The sequence below is a fragment of the Pleurodeles waltl genome, chromosome 4_1, assembly GCF_031143425.1.
Source record: "Pleurodeles waltl isolate 20211129_DDA chromosome 4_1, aPleWal1.hap1.20221129, whole genome shotgun sequence".
NCBI classification, from domain to species: domain Eukaryota; kingdom Metazoa; phylum Chordata; class Amphibia; order Caudata; family Salamandridae; genus Pleurodeles; species Pleurodeles waltl.
Window position 1 is genome coordinate 811,720,260 of NC_090442.1, and position 15,704 is coordinate 811,735,963.

Sequence of the window (15,704 nt, forward strand, 5' to 3'; positions counted from 1 at the left end):
TCATATTGTTAAACTTTTCAAACGTGTGTACACATTTTTTTATTTTTTTTTTAACTAGTACCTCTGTCAGTAGTGCAGTCCTAGCTTACAGCATTCATTTACAGCGCTCACCCTAATAATAAAGGCTTTGCATTAACAAAACAATAAATGTAAGTTCAAACAGCATTAACATATGGATACAAATAGTACATCAAATGCTGACAATTGCTTTCCTTGCTTCATAATGTAAACTGGCAGCCAAAAGGGTTTGTGCTGAAGGGGATTGGGTCTACTTGTCCCAAGGACAAAATGGGCATGAAAACTTGTTGTCCTTGACACCAAACAATAAGTCTCCTGAGTGTCAAGCTATAGGAATGCCACACACATGGAACAGTATGTTCATTCATATGTGGTGGACCTGTACACATACTCGGAGGAGATTGTGATACAGATTAACAATATCACTGGCACTAATCTTCCGCTTGATCCTTTTGTATTACTGATAGGTGGCTCAGGAGACAATTCAGTTTTTCCACTAGGCAGATCGATCTCACAATTCCTTGAAGCAGCTACAGTGGCCTTGGCACAAGTGTGGAAAAGGTGCACCACACCACCAATACATATGTGTTGGAGTAAGATACGGTCTGTTTATGCGATGGAACAATTCTCAGCCATAGTCCATGACAAACAAGTAATTGTTTTCAAAATCTGGAAAGCATTCGACACGTGTATGTGGTAGATCATGAGGTAGACCGTTTAGCTGTTCTCCCACCTGAACTCATCAGCTTTGTGGGCCTCCTTGAGGTAGCCCCAGGGGCCACAGACGAAACAAACCAAAATATTAGATCCTTTTTTGGAAATTTGAAGAAGATATGTTTGATCATGATTAGTTCAAATTAACATGTTTCTGTAAACAAAATGCCCTTTCAATTTGATTAATAGTTTAAAAAAGACACCATTTGTGTTTTTGCTCTTATAATAGTTACTTGTAAGATGACAAGTTTATGCTTTCAAATTGTGGCAGTGACGCTGTGGCTGGAAAGTGACTGGAAGAGACGTCATGTCATGGTGAGAGTAATATATTCAACGGCAACTGTCTCATTCCACAAATGAAGATCTGGTGTTTATACAAGCCAGGCGTCTATTTGCTTTTTGCCAGCATGTAAGTTAGTCTAAAACTGGGATATTTTGAAGAGATTTTTCAGAGCTTTAAACTAAGTAAGAACATGTGTGCCTCTAACTAGAATACATGTTTTTTTCTCAGCCTATTTTGATTTTTCCTTCATAGCAATTGTTAACGCAAATGACTTAATTAGAAAATATTAATGAATGTTTATGTATTTTGAATAAACAAAATTAGTAGAAAATGATTAACGTAGAAAACAAATATGCACATTAGAAATTGTGACCTCGAAGAATGGCCACCTGAGTTCAAGAATTGTACTAAATGAGTAATTAATATACATGAAATATTGAAAACTTATTAGAATTATATAGTAATAGATCATATTGAGAGTTATAACCTATGTCTTGCAGTAACTGTAGGCCATAACTTTGCGAGTGTCTTAGCCTAGTCTTACCAGGCCTTGTGCAGAAAGCGGAATTTCTTAAAGTCTAATGGGAAATGCTGGCAAAATAAACTGACTGAACTGTTCATTGTTTTAATAAAATGTGTAACAGGTGCTTCTGTGAGAACCGACAGACAGGAGATGATATCTCTAGTAAAGTAACTAATAATGTGTAATGTGCATGAGATGCACTTTCCCAGAACTGGAACAATGAAGACACTGACTGGAGAAGAAGATGAAAACATTTTTTATACCTGACGAACCGGATGATGAGAACATCGTAAAGCGGACCAGTCAACGAAATGTGAACTGTGAAATATTAGAATACATAGATTTGGAATAGTACAACTATTGGGTAGAGTAAGAACTTGTGATTAATTGACCAATTGGAAATTAGGGGATAGTCTGTGTAAACTTCGATATAACAAATGTGACAGAGAGAAGGGAGTTCAGAGAGGATGCTAGGGGAGCGAGACTGGGAGATCGTAGAGGTGATGCGAGACTCAGAGAGTATGGACCCAATGACAGAGAGTCTGATGTGATGCTGATTGACTGATGATCTGAGGACGAAGACTGGCTCTGTTGCTGACCCATGCCGAGGATAGGTAGATATAACAATGTGACTGGCTTATATTTTTGTGCCTTTTCTTTCTGGGTACCAACTGTGCTGTCTAAATAGTCTTTTTAGCTAGATGTTTTTCTAAATTCTTATTCTAAATTGTTTTGCATGAAGTCCCACATGCTGATGCTAATCTGGGTTAGGTCAGGGTTTCCCTTCCATGACACAGATTACAGAGAAAAATGGTTGAGGGACTAAATTGCTGAATTCCATGACACAATTTGACTTATTACCTTTGATCCCTTTGTTGACTTATGCTAGTGCTTTAGAATGTACTCTGATGCAAGTTTTGATTAGGTTATGTTTTTGGCGCCTTCTAATAAATTAATGCTGGATCTTGATTGAATTGAATTAATCTCATGACTTAGTATTGTAACTAATAGGGACATAAAATTACTAAAACATATACTGAGTTGTCGTCATTCATGACTGAAGGGGTCATGGTGTGATTGTTTATTGATTAGTGACTTGTCTAATAGTTATTGGATTTTGTGTATTGATTACTAAGAACATCAGTCACATCATAGCTAGGATACTCCATGCGAAACAAATCATCGACCTATGCGAGTCCCCTTGTAAGTTTACTTATTAAGGACCAGGTGCGCTAGCACACTATCACCTTCTAAACCGCTGAAACATTTTGGATTGCTTTAATCGCTTCCATGACTTTGAGTGTAGTGCTGCGCTGAAAAGAGTAGCATGTCAGGAAAATCAAGATCAGAAAATGTAAACATTGTTTTGATCACTCAAACATGCAAAAAAAATACTACATATACATACATTTTATACAAAACGAACTGTTTTACTATCCCTGAGGATATAAGTTACATTTTACAGCATTACAGGATATATTTTGTATAAGAAAACCAAACCTATACAAAATAATATTGCACGCAGTATACTTGGAATTAGGGAGAGTGCTAGATATGTTTAATGATCCATTAAATACACTGATATCCCTGGCATTTCTAAATGGAGAAAAACATTTTGCAAAAATGTCATATGATTAATTCCTTTGTACCACGTTTTCTTAAACCAGTTGCTTCCTTTCTGAAGTCAGTGTCATGAATTAATGTGTCCTCCAGCCATGTGGATTCCGAGTCAGACAACTGACCAGTCATAGATCGCTCATAGTCTTCCTCCTCAACTCCCTCTTCTCTGCAGTGACCAACACTTGCCAAGTACCCTCCATCATCAGCAGCACTGCCGCCTTTGTTAACTATTTCGTGCCTCTGATGGTGTTGCCCAAATGACTCAATAAGATCTTCGATATTATTGCTGCTTGCACTGTTATCAACTGGTAAGAGAAAATAAAAATTGTTGCATGAATACAATGGACAGCTGATTTTACTTAAGAGATATGCACATTTTCACAACATAAATCCTGTACCTCTAATCACCTGCTGAGAACTAGGGGTGGGCAGAATGTTTTGCTCTGTCTGGGGCATCGATAGACGAATTTTGGTCACTTCACGTTACTATTTAACAAAGTTCCTGCAAAATTCCACCAGTCGTTGTGTGGCAGAAATTTTCTCCCGCAAGGCTCAAGAAAATGCGAGCTGGTGAGCTGCTGGAGTCGATTTGATGCAGCTCAAGTAGATTTTCTAGTCAAGCGGAACCAAAATCAACTTGAATGGCCACACGCTCTTGTGCAATGCATGGTGCCATACCGTCAAATTTGTTATCGCTGCTTGTGCTTCTAGCTGTAAATTGCAACGCAAGTTGCATATTTTCCGCCCACTGAATGAAGTCTGAGGAATCTTGCAGAGTTTCTATTTAACTGTGTGAAATGCCACAGAGTGAAACTCCACGAGTTCCACTAACCCCTTCTGAGAACATCATCTAATATACAAAGCTGCTTCCAATGTGGCTTTGATTGTCAAAGCCAGGCAGCTCTCAAAATAGCTTTAATTATCAAAGACACCAATCACGCTGTTTGAGATTCTCCATTGTGATCTACCTAACAAGCTCTTAGAGTAACACAAATGAATGAGCAGCTGAATCTAAAATCTTTTTCACTGTTACAAGTTGTAAAATAAACTGGGGAAATGCCACTGCGAATTTCTGCAGTAAAGAACCATTTGAAAGATACCCACTCGCCCTTCCAAGCCTACAGCCTAAAGAACTCCCTCCTCTCCCCCCCACCCCCACAAAAAGATAAAAGCATGAATATTCACATTTTCACAGATAAACACTTCTTACAATGGATGGCTTGTTTGATTTGTTTACCTATCATCATAGTATTTAACCATTTCTTTGCTCGACCTTATATTAAATAATTTGGTATTAAGTACCCTAGAGGTTTATTGGCCTCAAAGTTCATCATATCCATCCCAAATGGCGAGTGGTACAAAACGACAAGACTTATATTGCTGACTATTTATGAGAAGCAGACATTCACTTTTAAAGCAGCTCTGACTTATGAAATTACTCTGAGCTTTTGCTTGAACACAATAGCTATCTTGTAGAGTATCTAAGAATCTTGCACGGCTCATAGAAACGCTGCTGCTGATGTGGCGTAAAAAGGGCCACAGGCAAAGAACATTACTGGGCGCTAGAGAAGCCGAACCCTCGAACTGGCTGAACTTCAAATAGTGTGAAAACAATTTTTACGAATTTCTTTGGGTGATCTGTTCCCCCACACTTCTTCCTACGTTTGATGTAACAGTTTCCAAATGACCACCCTCCAGTCAATGCACTAGCTTGCATCTTATCCTACCAACTCCTAATTTTAAAAGGGGTGCCATTAATCGTCTAAAGCTGGTGATCATTTAGCCTTTTATTATACTTCTAAATAACACTAAGAAAATATAATCTCTTGAACCTCCTTAGAAAACGGCACAAACTGCAGGTCTGTACAAGAAATAAGTTTTGCCAGTCTGGAAAGACATCTATTGCACCTGGATTTGTTTTTGCATTCAAGCTTTTACTGAGATTTTAGGACATGTAAAAACTAGTAGATGTTCAGTAGCTCAAACATAGTGCCAGAGGTTGAGGAAATAGTAATGATCGTGGTCACTGATTGTGGGGAAAGTACTGACAGTGGAAATAACACTAAATCCAACTTTAGTCCTACTCTCCCAGCCAATAACGCCATTAATGTCTTATAAAAATTGTCAGCGCATTTTGATAAAACATGTTATTTGAGAATGAGGAATGCTTTGAATAAATAAGAATCACTTACACTGGAAAAATGTAAATGTAGCGAATATGGGATATAAAGTTCACGAGAGGAAGGAAAGAAAGCAACTAAATATCATGTATTATACAGTTTCAGGCACACTTGGAAAACATTTAAAATATATATTTTCTGAAGGTCTGGAGGTTGGTATTTTAAGTGAGGAATACAACTATCTAAATGTGACATAGCAATTATATATGTCCTCCCTAAGATATACAAGGATGGCTCCTCATCTTATTGTGGGGATATGTTCCTTGGTTGAAAAAATATTAGAATATGTGGTTGATTTGATTTTTCCATTGGTATGCATGCTACTTCATTTCATTAAAAGATACAAAAAGACCTACTGAAAAGAATCTGATGTACCACGTGACAGGGGCTATATGTTGCTCACTGTGGAAGTTCGAGGTCTATATGCATGTACAGAACATACCAAGGGTCGTGCAGCTTTGAAACGTTTCCTCTATATTAGAGCACAAGTTACCTGAAACATGCTAAACTACTGATTTAGAATTAACGAGGTTGGTCTTTTATAACCAATTTTATATAAGAACACACTTTTTCACTAGGAGCAATGGGTTCAAGGTTTGCTCCTTCGCATGTTAATCTCTCAATGGGATAGTATGAGAAGGAGCATGCCTGGAATGATAGAAAATAAACTTTGAGAAGATTATTCTTTGGGTCTGATTCATAGATTATATTTTTATGATGTGGAAGGGATCAGTTGATACAGTTGAAAAATATAACTATCTGACCAAGAATGATTGTAATGTTGAATTAGCTTTGGAATATCAAACAATCATACTGTCTGAAAAATTATATAAATAAGGATGGCACCACACGATTTCACAATTTACATGAATGCAAAACATAATGTTATTGACAAACTGACTGAAACTTGAACTTAAAGCATGGATTCACACCAGGTAATTCAAACTGCTAGTCTACTCTCCAAGTGAAACTAAATTTACGCTTTTTGAAGGAGAATCCACTAGGGGAAAAAGAAAAAAACATTAAATCCTATAGGAATAAATACAGAAATCAATGCTTCCATCACGGATAAGGCTTTCGTCTGCCTTTAGTATCCAGCCGGCACTCCAATTACATCACAGCCCTCACCTCCATTCACTTCAGATCTAGCAACAAGCTACTTGTTACCTCGACCTGGGTGAAATTGTGAATTTTCCTGTTGAACTGTACCCTCAGTTTTGAAGGGAACCAGACTGACCCATGGATTCTGTTTTTCGCCAGCATTCTAATTTCTTGCAGCTCCTTCTTCCTGTCTATGTCTTAGCACTAGCATTCAGGAACAACAGGATCTTTGTGTCAAAGGTTTGAATATGCTTTGTCAATCAATGTAGCCATGCTGAGGATCCTTTTTTCTCTGTGTCTGTGTGTCACTATTCACCATAACAAGCACTGCCCCACATGCGCCAGTAACGTCATTCTAGCTTTTAGACGCAAGTCTGATTGATCTCTTCAGAAGAATAGGGATCCCATCTTCATCTGGGTTCACCTGCTTAGGACCAGGAGCAGCAACAACAGTGGCAGCGGGTGGAATTTGAAAGCAGTGGGGAGTAAGACCAAGTAATTTAATTATGCACGAGAGGGCCCAACGTTTCTCTTGTGTGTTAAAGGGGATCACGCTTCATAATATTTGTTTTGGGTTGGTGGAGTGAAGGAGATGCAAGGAAAAGCAATCACGAGAGAGTGAAAAGGGGGTCCTGAAAAAGGAATTAGATGAGATTTAAGACGTAGATGGACGAGATACGGACAGAAAAGGGGAGTCATACAGAAAGAACAGAACATAAGTGATTGAGACACACTGATTTAAATATTACTGGGCCTGTAGGACTGGTAGTGGCCTTCAATCTGAATTTCAGAAATAAATACATCTAGATGCAATAACACAAAGCTCAGAGAAGCACCAAAATACCGATTGGTTGAAACATGATGAAAATCACAGAAATGTAATTTAAGTGTTTATGCCCAGGGAATCTTGCCGACACATCTTTTTCTCTCTCCTGTCCTATGCAAAGATAAACACTTGCACCCTCTCTTTTCTGAGACCATATGTAAGCAGCCAAAAGTTTCAAAAGAGACATAATTGCACTCCACTTCTCAACAAATTCACATATTATTTGCATTGCATTTATTGAATAACCAATCCCCAAAGCTTTATGGACCCCAAGTACATTCCAAGGGAGAAACTCATAACCAGGCCCACTCTCCAAAACGGCAGGGAAAGGAAACATTAATCTGTCATAAAATTATATTTTTGTCATTCAAATGAAGGAACCTTGCTAAGGGCTTCATTACAACCTTGGCAGTCTTAAGACAAATGTGGCCTGCTAAGGGCCTCATTACGACCTCAGCAGTCGAAGGACCAATGTGGCGGTCCGACCTCCATGTTATGACCGTGGCTGTTGCACCACGGTCAGACCACCACCACCGCCGGTTTTCCTCCACAGGAAAGGCTAGCGGTCCTAATCCGGCAGGGTAGCACTGCTTGCAGCGCTGCCCTGGGGATTACGTGTCCCTTCTCCGCTGGGGATTACATGGCAGTAGCCCCGCTATGTAAAGGCTGGCAGACACAGGGTGCAGGGGGCCCCTGCACTGAGCATGCACTTGGCATCAGCAGTGCAGCCCCGGCCAGCTCCGTCGCAATACAGACAGTGAACATTGCGACGGGTGCCACTACGCAAAACAGCATTGCCGCCGGCTCTATTATGAGCCAAAGACAATGCTGTTGTGCGTTTCCTGGTGACCCAGCGGGAATCTCTTAAGGGGGCTCACGGGGAGGCAGCTGCTCTGGTGGTAACCTGCCTGTCGAGACTAGACCCCTAAATGATTAGCAAGATAAGAACTTATGCTGCAGAGAAAAAATGTAGTACAAGGAAGCACTGAGAAATGCGCCAAACAGCCTGACCCAGACATTATAAATCGGATCCAGTCCGAAAGATTGCTCATGTATTGGGCTGTAAGGACACCACTAAACCCGGCATTGGCCACTGCTGCACACCTCCACTTGACCTACATGTCATTACTACGTGGCCTAACCTGCAAATTAACTCAGACATTGCGCTAAATTTGTTTACTATTTAACAAACAACAATAAGCCATACCATTGCCTGGTTCGTATTGTATGTGGGTTTGCTACTCTTTTAGTTCTTTGCCAACAAGCAGTTCAATTGTTTTCTCCTACATTCTAAAGAATGAGCCTGCATTCACTTCCACAGATTTGGCCACTAAAGCACTATGAAAAAATGCAGCTCTCTCCAGTTGGACTTTAATTGAAAAGTATTAAATCAATTACCAATCAGCACACCAATTCATTTGAACAGGACTGTACCCTGCGCTTGTAAAACATGTATTTGTAACGCTCTCTGCTTTCATCTTACATTGCCTGTCCCGTACTCATACCTAGGGAAGCTCCACAATGGGCAGCAGTGGGAACTTTTCACCAACACAAGATCACTCACTGGCAGCATTTTTTAACCCCAGCCTTTTCCAACTTGCCACGCTGTGATGACTTGGAAAAGAGTATTGCTGCCACAAACAGCTATACACCATTGTCTAGAGAGTCTTCCAAAGAGTGGCAGAGCAGAAATGCATGAGATTTGGCATTACATAACCAGCCACTATGCTTGCTCTAAGGTGTGTACCCAGGAGCAAAGGGGAGCAACGCAAACAAATGTGCCATTATAGTATGTGTCTGAAAAAATTGACCATGGTGTGACGAAAGTGGCAACAATGATACCACCAGCTCTATGGTAGGTCTGAAGTGTCCACCCAGATGTGGCAGCAATTCATAGAAATGGGCAATGTACAACCAACCATTGTCCTTGGTCTGTGTAGTCCACTCAGGAGTGGCAGGTAGCAACCTATCGAAATGGGCATTATATAATCATCTATAATATATGCTCTGAGAAATCTATTCAGGAGTGGCAGAGGAACAATTTACAGGACTGGTTATTCTAACCCATCATGCTATATGGTCTAATAAGTGCATCCAGGAAAGTCTAAGAAAAAGTCCATAAGAATGGGCAGTATACAGCCAGCCAAGGTATTTGTTCTTGGGGAGCAGCAGTGGAGCAGCACATAAAAATGAGCACTACACAATCTTTTATGGTATATGAGCTTTGAGTCCCTCTCTTTCTTACTCTTCTCCTCACAAAGCAGCTGTTACCGACCCATAGGAATGGGCATTATACAATCAGCCAGCTGAATGGGCCGGAGTCCCCTGGGAGCTACAAGGAGGCCAAGTTCCTGCATATGGTCAGAGGATTCCACTCAGGAGTGGCCCTCTGGAAACACATGAATCTACAATATACAATCAGAAGTGAGGTCTACTCGGAGGTGTGAACTGAGGAGCAGTACAGGAACAACTCCCATAAATGGACATTACACTACCCAGTCAGGCAATATGTCTGCAGATTTCTAATACCCCCCTGACCTCAGTAGGCAAGCGAATGGCAGCAACCCACAGTAGTTCCTCGTCTATCTTGCACAGTGACAGGCAGCAATCCATAAAATTAGCATTATAGTCAGCCATAGTATATGTTCTGAAGAGCTCACTCTGTGCTCAAGGAACCAACAGACACCACTCATACGTGGATCTCTAGAGACCAACCAGTACCAGTGAAAATATAACATACTGGTGTGGGTGGTGTTAAAGAACCAAGAGAAAGTTACAGCACAAGCTAGGGAGGACTAGGGACATGGTTCAATGAAAGGGTAAGAAAGGTGGAGGAATGCCAGAATTCTAGGTCTAGGCCCTTCCAGGTCAAAACAGGGACAATGCCACAGGAAAATATACTTAACCTCCCTGCCCATTGCCTGTGTTCCCAGTCTGAACACTCCTTTCACCTCGGTGTCCAGTCTGGACAGCGTAAAAAGAAGCATGGACTAGCTGTCAGCTTAACAGGAAGGAACAAACAAGTCAACTGACCATGCAGTTACCTAATGCACAGGCTGGAAACATTCGAGGAACAGTCCTATGGAAACGAGTAAGGGAGCAGCCAAGGGCAGAGAAAATTTAGGGCTGAATGCCCAAAAATGCACATATGCAGTGAAGTAATGAACATGCAAAATAGCTCGTACACATCATCAGAGTACAAGCAATGCAACTGCAGAAATGTAATTAACTTTCAGTATGAGCTACAAATAAGCACAGATTGTGCTGTGCGAAGGCACTACAGTAGGGCAAGATCAAAACACTTTCGGTCTGAGAGGAGATAAAAAACATGTTGCTTGAAGTTTGTTTTGTTTGGTGGAATTCACAGGCCTGCACTCTGTCCCACACCGTTCATCCTCTAGGGACAAGACACCCTCTCAAGATGGCTGCCTGTTCCTGATGCAGGGAGGGTAGGCCTGGCTAAGACGGAAAACATTCATGTAACAAAGTAGTCACCTAATGCACAGGTTGAAAATGTTATGACTTGACGGAAAAGATTGCAGCCAAAGAAGCTGTTTCTTACATAGGCCACCTATTAGACAGCTTTAAAACAATCTACATTCGTTTCTTCACCAGAAAAAAACAAACTAAAAGATGTGCAAAGACCTCAAAAGATAAAGGAGAACAAACCAAACCATTGGACATAGCACAGATGGACAGAAACAATGCTAACAGGAAACAGCATCATAAAAACAGAAGTAAAAGATGTTAAATTCCCTCCAAAATTAAAGGCAAATACCACATGGTTCCTTACTCATGCGAACAAGAACATGTGCGTACTGTGGCAGGCGTTGGTAAATAAATGTTGGGACTTTTTTTTTTTTTAACACTTTTTCAGTTGCTGGGTAGGGTATTTGACTTTGGAGAGGTGAAGTAGAGAAAATGATGAAGTGGAGTAGGCAGGAGAGATCATGTGCTCTTGTGCATAACCTGTGGTCGGAGTCTGAATGAATGGACTTTAACAAATACCCAACAAAGTCATTGTTTAATTGAACAGGTCTCTAAAATATTTAGTTCTCTGTATCTTTCTGAAGATAAGATGGTTTGGTTGATCTCACAGAACCCATCTCAGAAAACTCTTCCTTGTACACAGAAAACCATACCTTCATGATTTACTCACCAGATGCTTGTTGGTTAACTGTCTGACATTTAGCCAGTCAATTACATAGATCTGGTCATTGCTTAAAAATGGGCAGCTTCTGCAAATAATTGGGATCTTCTGAACACTGTGGATAAGACATCAAGCCTGATACAGTTGAAGCCAGTGATTTTACTGAGAGGCGTTTTTGATATGTTCCATTTCTTGAGATTGATGGCTCTTGCTACCTCATTTGGCACTATCTGCATCGTCTGTCATCCGTTTCCTAGGCCTGCCTCCACCCCTGGTCAATAGTTCAAAGAGTCAAAACTGGAGACCTTTCTGAAAGCTTTGTTTGTACATTTCACATTTTAAGGGAGTATTACGCAAGGAATTGCCGCCTGACAAGTGTGTGAAGGGTGAACTTGAAGTATAATTTAATGTTGAGATTTCTAACTTTGTCAGGGCAGGTCTTGGTCCAAGGTAGATGGGCTACTTAAAAAGGGTTGTCATGTTGCCGCCTGGGTTGCCCAATAAAACAATTAACAATGCACCCATTGTATAATTAGCAGAAAGCAAATACTGCAATCATTTTATTAAAAAAAAAAAAAAAAGTATTCCAATTGAATCTGCACGTTTTCAGTAGTGAAACCTTCAAGGCAAGGCATGTTTTAAAAATAATGACCGTTTTTAAAAGAACACAACAGAAACTCAGTTTTAGTGTAATTTTCTTCAGAATAAAACAAATTGTGGTGGTATATCAATGGCTATGGCAGTGGATTATGGATTAAATGATTTACCTTCATTGTTGCGGCAGGATTTGTCAATACCACTTTCTTTCATCAGTGCTCTTATTGACTGTAGCTGTGTCATTATTTCCTCTCTCTGACCCGCGGCCAACGCATTGACACTACAACAAAATGACCACAAATCCTAAACAAATGAAGTCTAAGGCAGAACTGCTCTACTTCAGTTAAAAATATGATACATTATTAATGCAACACTGGTAAAACAGTGAAAAGCAATGAAAAGAACTGTGGTTTGCGTGGTTGTGTTGCGCACTACTGCATGCCCAGCACTATGAAGACCAAAGACTAACTGGAGTTTGCTATGTTACTAGCTAAATAGCGGTCTACACGGCAAGCCCAGTTTGACCCACCCCCAGGTTTGGTGGTATTCTTTCATGCGTTTAAAAAAGTTTATTATTATTCCATACAAAATGTACAACTTCAGGCAATTCAGTATACAACACACGGCGAGTGCCCAGTATTCCGTAAATACACATTTAACATATTTTATTTAATATGAACAAGGGAACTTACAAAAAATACATCACAGGAGGTAAAATGCAAATCAAACATTTTCGATCAAGACTGAAATAAGATCCTAACCATGCCTCAGTGGATAAAGATTTTGTTTAATCTATCACTGCACTATTCTTTTCAAACAGATTGTAAAGCACAAAACTCAGTAAATCTAGGCTGCTGACTCTTCATCCTAGGAGCAGCACATCTTTAAACAGAAAGTCAGGAGGGGAGGAGGAACCATACTGATAATAAAACAAGCATTTTCAATGCAACGGGTCTCGTATTAGCTCGAGTTAGAGCTATTAGCGTTGTAAGAAAAAAAAAAAGCACAGTGCGATTGCGCTGCATGGAAAATAAACAGATAAAGTAGTCCGGACCCCAGGCTGAAAACATCGAGCCTCGTATGTGTTTAGTAGTTTACCGGTGCTGTGTAGGTGGGCTAAACACCGGTAAAAATAGGCATGACGTATGCACGCCTTTCGCAAATGAAAGGAAGCAGATTTTTTTTAAAAGGCCACGAACCAATGAAAGTGATGGGTGTGGTTTGAAGCCCAAAGAGAGATTACAGAATGGGACGAGCGCTTTGTGCTCACCATCAAAAGCAATTCCAACGTATTGCGGCATCAATATCAATCAAGAGATTAATAAACTAAAATCTCAAGATCCTTACTTCTGGCTCCCTCCAAGACGTTTTGACTGCCCCAGATTACAGGAAGGACTTGAAACCTCAGCAACAGGCGAGGCAAATTTATGGGCAAAGGTTTTCATAGAAGGGCACTGTAAAGCCATCAAGCTCCAGGCATGTGTTGCCCAATGAAACTCTTATGGCATTGTGTTTTTCCATTATCAGTAATCTGCAAATACAGAATCTGTTTAGAAGCCTTATCTAGTCTTGGAAAAGATACGCCCTTCAGGAAATTATTTTTAATCTCCTCATTTTGCCTCAGGAAAGATGTGCCCCGAGGCAGTCATCATAATGTGCTCATTTAATTTATACCTTTTTCAATGATATATAGAAGGAGTTTAAAAACTTGTATATTATTTTGTATCATTGGGTCTAAACTCTCGCTGCTAAACTTAGTTTTGATTTTATAGACCATCACCTTGTTAGCTTAATAACCCTTTACTTAGTGTATTTATTCCGTGCATTGTAATCTCTTAGGGGCGGTTTTAGTCTGTGTGGCCTCATGTTCACTTCTTACATTTCTTATACCCTCAGAGGTCCTTGTTGACTCACTCGCTAGAAGTTTCGATGTGAGGTCGATAAAGTATCTTTACATTTAGATTCCTCTATCGTTTGATTGTGATCCATTTGAACTGTTTGTTTCCGAACACTGATTTTTAAGTATGAGAACACGCCAGGTGTATTTCTATTGAAATACTTAACCTTAGGTGGCACTAACCTTTTCCATAAGTAGCGGGTCTCTTAGTACTAACTCGTTTCATTTCCAGGGCTCATCAGGTATGCCTTTTTAAAATTACAATTGCATTTTTTAAGAGTCCACGGTCACACAGTAGTGCATGCCTATTCATATAGTACTGAGCCCACATTTTTGATGTAGGAAAATTATTAGATGTCCTAGATGGGAGTTTCACTCGTGTTACTTAGCGTAGAAGATGTAGTTCCTTGTGCCTGGATAGCTAATCAGCAGATATTTTATGAACAGAGGTCGAATATTCTCCAAAAAGGAAGGGGGCAGGTGGCTCATTAGACCCGTTCTGACGTTGAAGGCACTGCCTAAGACCTCGGACTCATCAAATGTGGCCAATAGGGGTGAGAGCAGCTACTAAGGGTGAGGTGCTTCATTTCTGGCAATTCTTTTTATTTTTATTTAATTAATAAAGAGCAATCATAAACGATAACAAATTAAATAACAAGTCTAGCATTTCTGTATCAGTGCACTGAACAAGCCCTGACATACACAATTATTGTGAACACTGCGTTGTCAATGTTTGTAGACAGTGCATCAACAATATGCATCATTAATGCTTTAAGTAGTAACATGCTTACATTTTACACATCCCCTAGCTTCATATATTGGTTTCTTGATTGTGCAACTCGTGTGGGAGATTCCGGTTGTCTCCATTGCTGTGCACGTTCTCTCTACTTCCCAAGTGGGTGAAGTCCTCATTGTCCACTTTGTTTAGCTGGGCCATTTTTTGGGTGGAGATTTAGAGGACGACTCAAACTTTCTACTGCAAGCCAGAATGGTTGAAAGAAGTGCAAGTAGTCTCCAACCTCAGTTTTGAATCTGATGCAAATCGAGTCAGGACTCTTTTGCATAAGCCAGATGTTGGAGGGGGAGGTAAATCTACACGAATGATGGAATTGAATCAGGACCATTAACACAAAAGTCCGGACTTCTTCCTCAAGTAGTCCTAGATCCTTCTCCCAGTCTGCGTAAAGCCTGGGAAATATATCTGGTGTATTGATTAATGAGGAATGATACAATGGCAAAAGACACATCACTGGAGCAGAGGAGGTATGGTGAGTAGCCTCCAGCTGGCTACATTCAAGGATGTCTGAGCTGGGGGTCAGATATGGTTAGAATGCGTGTCTGAGTAAAAGGTATTTGAAAAAATTGGGAAATCTCTAGTACAAATTCTGTCTTCAGTTCCTCAAAGGATTTATTTCATTATATTGGCAGAGAGTATGTGTCCTAGGTTTGATATGCCCATGTAATTATGTTCCCTAAAGCCCTGAAAGTATCTGATGTTTGTAAATGGTTGCCTACCAAGGGAGGAGTTTCACTTTTAGGTTTGCTGTTCCATTTAACTGATTTAAGTGTTGTTTTCCATACCAAATGACTGTGAATGGGTGATTCATTTGGCATTTTTGCCCATATAGTTAGTGTAGGGGTGAATTTGCCTTTCATCATACATAGTTCATCCCGTTAAGTGGGATCCACCACTGAGCCAGACATCCAGTTACTGTTAACAAGTGTGTTGGCAAGTAGTAGAGGATCCATCATTCTAAGGCCAATATCGTTGGTGAACTTGCAGCATTTAGTGAAG

General features: G+C 40.2%; 1 protein-coding gene across 3 annotated transcripts in view; it reads right to left on the minus strand.

The window, feature by feature from the left end:
* Positions 1–2,930: 2,930 nt before the first annotated feature.
* The window catches only part of LOC138288194 (coiled-coil domain-containing protein 107-like), a 139,426-nt gene continuing 126,652 nt past the window's right edge, over positions 2,931–15,704 (minus strand). For all 3 annotated transcript variants that reach the window (XM_069229542.1, XM_069229543.1, XM_069229544.1), the window contains 2 exons: positions 12,183–12,292; positions 2,931–3,463 (listed from right to left, as the gene is read on the minus strand). In XM_069229542.1, coding sequence (XP_069085643.1) covers positions 3,165–3,463; positions 12,183–12,292 — 409 coding nt within the window. In that variant the 3' untranslated portion in view covers positions 2,931–3,164. The remainder of the gene's footprint in view (positions 3,464–12,182; positions 12,293–15,704) is intronic.